Source organism: Zea mays, chromosome 4 (assembly GCF_902167145.1).
Source record: "Zea mays cultivar B73 chromosome 4, Zm-B73-REFERENCE-NAM-5.0, whole genome shotgun sequence".
NCBI classification, from domain to species: domain Eukaryota; kingdom Viridiplantae; phylum Streptophyta; class Magnoliopsida; order Poales; family Poaceae; genus Zea; species Zea mays.
The window spans coordinates 152,216,923-152,221,680 of record NC_050099.1 but is presented as its reverse complement, the minus strand read 5'-3'; the positions used below and the strand labels follow the sequence as shown (position 1 = coordinate 152,221,680).

The following is a 4,758-nucleotide window of genomic DNA, read 5'->3' as shown; positions in this document are numbered from 1 at the left end:
CCTGCGTACAAAGCATATATTTAAATCATCGAAGGAGTCATCCAATTGGATGTCCATAGTCTCATTCTCACCATTGAAAAGATTGTCAAAATACCTCTGCCACCTCTGTTTGATGTCTTGTCCTTTCACCAAGAGTTGATCTATCTCATCCTTAATGCATTTAACTTGGTTAAGGTCCCTCGTCTTCCTTTCCCGAATCCTAGCTATCTTATAGACATCTTTCTCCCCTTCCTTTGTACTTAGTCTTCGGTAAAGGTCATCATACTTATAGTTTTATAAACCAAATCAATGTAACATCAAATTAACACAATTCATCACCCCCTTAATTCATCATCAATTCATAATTCACACATATGTTCATCAATTTAACTCATAGTTATAGTTGCACGACATAGTTCATCAATCATCACTTTAACTCAGATCATAGGCAACACACACATAATATGTTTATCAATTAATACGTAAATGATATCTATAGTTTCGTAAATGATATCTATAGTTTCATTTTGATGAAATGTGATAGTTCTCGTTTAGCTCGCGAGCTGGCTCGTCAACAAATCATCGGGCGTCAACTCAACCCGTGGAAAAACAAGCCGATCCAAACAAGCCAAGCTAATTCTGAACCGAACGAGCCCTCTACACGCGGTCACGCCTCTCCTCAATGTTTCGAATGGGTCGCGAGTCGCTGGTAGCCTATAAGACACGTTTTTTGGGTCCAATAAGCTACGTGGGACTCGCTCACCTTTCTGCCCCTGCTCTTTTACTCCGCACGACCGCACGCGTGACACCGAGAACGAGGAGATATTGACAATTTTGCTATTATCATTTGTGGGCTTCGCCAGTATGTCATCGGATCCACAAATTATAGATACAGATGGTCTCATCAGTCATAAAAACGGGATGATATAAAAATAGACAACTAAAATTGAGAGTGTAAAAATCACAAATTTCTCCGAGAACGAGACGAGAGGATTATTTCTGCGAGAGAGAGAGAGGGTTGGGGAAGGTCAGGTTCAGAGGGAAGAGGAAGATCTCAGTCAAAAGTCAAGACCCTCGTTTCCACCTCCTGCGGCGTGATTCGGGCAATCGGGCTCTGCCGCTCGTCTCTCCTTTCAGCATCCATCGCCGCTGCTTGAGCTCTGCCTCCACTTATCTACTACAGTCTACAGGTGAGGTGATTCTCTTCTCTCTCCACCCACCATCCGCCAATCAGCACCGATTCTCTAGAGAGGACAAGTGTATCTGCCGCTGAGTGAGGGAAGCTCGTTGCTTCATCGGTTCTAGATACTGCCCGTGCAGGCTCTTGGCTGGAACTAGGAAGTCATGTTGAGTGGCCACGCCGTGACACTGAGCGAGAGGAGCGCCTCCGGTACGCGCTTGATCGAGGATGTAGCGTGCGAGGCAGGCGATGAGGAGGAGGCGGACGCCGCCGCGAGAGTTGTGTACCGGGCCTCGTTCCAAGAGCTGATGCCCAACTACCTTCAGTACGACACCATCATCTGGGCACTCATATCCCTGCTGCTTGTCCTGGCGTGGGGGATCGGGCTGCTCCTGCTTCTCTACCTGCCGTACAAGAGATACGTGCTGAAGAAGGATATCCTATCCCGCCAACTCTTTGTCACCGAGAGTAAGATAGTGTACAAGGTATTGGTAGGTACACCTGTTGTGTTTGAGTCATGATTCGTTGGTTGTGCTGGAGTTCTCACTTCTCAGATTAACGCTGAATGGGTGTGAAATTTTCGCAGGCGACTAGGCCTTCGTACATGCCATTCATGGGGATAGTTAAGAAAGAGATTAAAGTACCTCTCCATTTGATTGTTGATGTTATAATTGAGCAAGGTGACTGTGTAGTTCCTATTTCGGTTTCAACTTTTGGTAACTACTTGTTTATGTGAACCAATACGACAAAACAATTTCTGCATTTTACTAAGCTGAAAATACTACTTTATGGTGTTTTTCAACATTGTTTATGGTTGATATGAAGTTTTGCTAGCATCAGCTTTTGTTTTTCCTAATTCATCTATATACTCCGCTTTTTATTGGAACAATGCAGGAGAGCTGTGCATACCTATATACCCCACTTGATGGATTCATTTGTGTGAAGCTATAATTCAGCTATGTACTTCAGCCAGGCATTGGTTCTTTGTAAAAATTCACTGAATGTTCAAGGAAAAAATCACTGATGGACGTATTAATGCATTTTACTCATCTAAATGTTACAGGAATATATGCCTTATCTTGTACTAGTTCGTATCTCATGCATAAACTTGAACAGAAAATTGTGAAATTGCCTTCTTTAAAAGTTAGGACTGTATGTGTGTATGTTTCTGAAAAAAAGGATCTATTATGCAGGCTGTCTACAATCTGCTTACAGCTTATACACATTTAGAATAGAAAGCATAGCCCATGGGAAACCTGCTTCAGTGGATGAACTGCAATTTCATGGTGTCCATAATCCAGATTTTCTAAGAAAGGTGATTGCTCTATGTTACTGCTTGCGGTGGACCTTGTAAAGGTGTATTTTATTTTTACACCTTTTAATCTGTTTTACCATCTTATATCTACAGTAATCCTTTCACGGTTGGTTTTGGACTTCTCCAATCGCCTTTTAGCTGATAGTTTGCTGACATCTGTTTCTATTTTGTGAAGGTTATAACCAGAGAAGCCTCCAGGAGCATCAGAGAAGTCCAAAGTTGGAAAAATAGATTGTACTCCGAGGAAGGTCCTTCTCATGTTCAAAGTAGTGGATTACACTCACCTAGTGCAAAGGTAGTGCTGCAGCCCTGGTCATATGTTTGTTTGTACTGAAATTTAATTGGTCCTGCTGGGTGTCCATGATTCTAACGGTGGAATTACTATTTGCAGGTCAGAGCTTCCCCAATCTGTGCTGCCTTTGATTCTAAGGGTAAAATTTCTGACAATATATTGCTCCATAAGATTGAAGAACTTAATCGATCAGTGAAGGTAGGGGACTTGGTTTTGTAATTCTGTATAATTTAATTGCCGGCGATAGCTCAACATGCTCTATTGCCTTTTGTTTTGCAGAATCTTGAGTCTCTACTCGTAAGATCACATAGAAGAGAATGATCTGATATTATATCATCTTTGAAAATTAGCTCAAATTAAACATGGAAAGAACAGGAGGAACAAGTGGAGTATATGAACTCTGTTTTTCTATTTAGTCCTTCAGATCAGATACCATGGGAAATTGCAAAGCTGCTCATGCCGTGAAGGAGCTTCTAGTTTGATTCAAGTTTCACAAGTTATCTGTTGTACATAGGTCTTGCTGATTCTTCCAAGTTTCACAATTTGATGTACAAAGAATCACAGAATCAGTGGACAGTGGTCTAGGGTCACAAAGTAGATCAACGTACATGTAAGCTTGTTTACTGTATAAATTCTAAAATGGTAATCTGTGCCAATACGTGTACTGTAATGGGCTTAGGCTCAGCCCATATATGTTTATAGCTATCAATACAACATTCTAATCCTAGTTAGGGTTTTCTATTCCAACATGGTATCAAGCCTTCTCTTTTCTCCCTCCTCCCTCCTTTAGCGGCCGGTCTCCTCTCACCCTCACTGACGACCCCATCCCTACCGGCCTGTGTTTCCTAGTGGCCATGGCCCCGGTTGGGGTGAAGGCAAACACGCTAGCCTTCGCTCGATGTCCTCGTCACTTCGACGAAGACTATATCCACAAAACACGTCCGAGCAAGCCGAAGGCGTCGATTGGATGAAGACCGGCGTGGTCCCCCTTCGTCGTCGTCGTTGCAAGACGAAGGCTCTGTCGAAGTCTACGAGTCTCACGTCGTCGCCGCACCGGTAGACCCATGCGGGATTCGGCCCATTGTAACGGGCCCCGCGCGGAGAAGCGTATTATGGGCTGCGTTTGTAATAGCCTTTACTGTAATTACTGTCTGTAACCTCCCCTCGTGGGAATATTCTGGGGATAAACTGGGTACTTGAGGGCACAAACGTCTTTGACAAGGGACGAGTGGTCGCTCGAGTGCCTATAAATACCCCCGTACAGTACCCTCACAGGGGTAGATTAACAAAGCTATTGCCATCCCATGACGAACGTTGCCAATACTATTTCCACTTTCCCATTGGATCTACTTGCACAGGAGAGCAAGTGCCAACATTTGGCGCCCACCGTTCGTGCTACGAAAAACAACCCCGATGGCCCCCAAGCAAGCTAGTTCGAAGGCAGCCCCATCCATCGACGAAGCAGCGAAGGCAACGCTACTGGCGGAGAAAAAAGGCAAGGCCCTCGCGGACAACACCCCCAAGAGTCCTTCGAAGATGAAGCTATCAGCAAAAGACAGCGCCAAGAACACCCCACCCCCGAAGGCACCCTACGCACCTGCAGCTCTGGAGGCGTACCGCAAGCACCACCACAAGGTTTCGGTCCACCAGAGGGCGAAGACGCAATAGAAGACGGCGAAGTCATCGGCATCTCAGCCGAAGACCAGTTACAGCTGCGGGCCCTGCGCATCAAGAACCACCACCTCCAAAAACAGAAAGAAATCCTCGAGGCCAAGTGCCAATGTGTCACCGTGTAGGCCAAGGTACGCCAGATGATACAAGACGAGAAGCAGAGAGCTCAGGAGCTAGAGCAAGAAATCGCGCTCATGCAGCGCGAGGGCCAGTACAATCTGCAGCACGGACCACCCCTCCAGCAGCGCGTCCAAGCCGGAGACCCATTCATACCACATCGCGGCCCTTTCATTCCGCATGCCACAACTTTCCAAGGTATCA

The 4,758-nt window shown here is 45.3% G+C and overlaps 1 protein-coding gene across 7 annotated transcripts; it reads left to right on the top strand.

Moving 5' to 3' along the window:
• The first annotated feature begins 926 nt into the window (after positions 1 to 926).
• LOC100193508 (uncharacterized) lies at positions 927 to 3,494 on the top strand. 7 transcript variants are annotated; one of them, XM_035966656.1, is made up of 7 exons: positions 927 to 1,174; positions 1,300 to 1,650; positions 1,746 to 1,839; positions 2,353 to 2,474; positions 2,650 to 2,769; positions 2,866 to 2,964; positions 3,046 to 3,494. In XM_035966656.1, exons 2-7 carry the CDS (start codon positions 1,324 to 1,326, stop codon positions 3,085 to 3,087), a joined length of 804 nt encoding a protein of 267 aa, XP_035822549.1. In that variant the 5' UTR covers positions 927 to 1,174; positions 1,300 to 1,323; the 3' UTR covers positions 3,088 to 3,494. The 7 variants fall into 7 exon arrangements, 6 of the variants coding, with proteins under 6 accessions (XP_035822549.1, XP_035822551.1, XP_035822553.1 ...); XM_035966658.1 differs by having other exon boundaries at positions 939 to 1,169; positions 1,300 to 1,644; XM_035966660.1 differs by having other exon boundaries at positions 953 to 1,169; positions 1,285 to 1,644.
• The last annotated feature ends 1,264 nt before the right edge of the window (positions 3,495 to 4,758 follow it).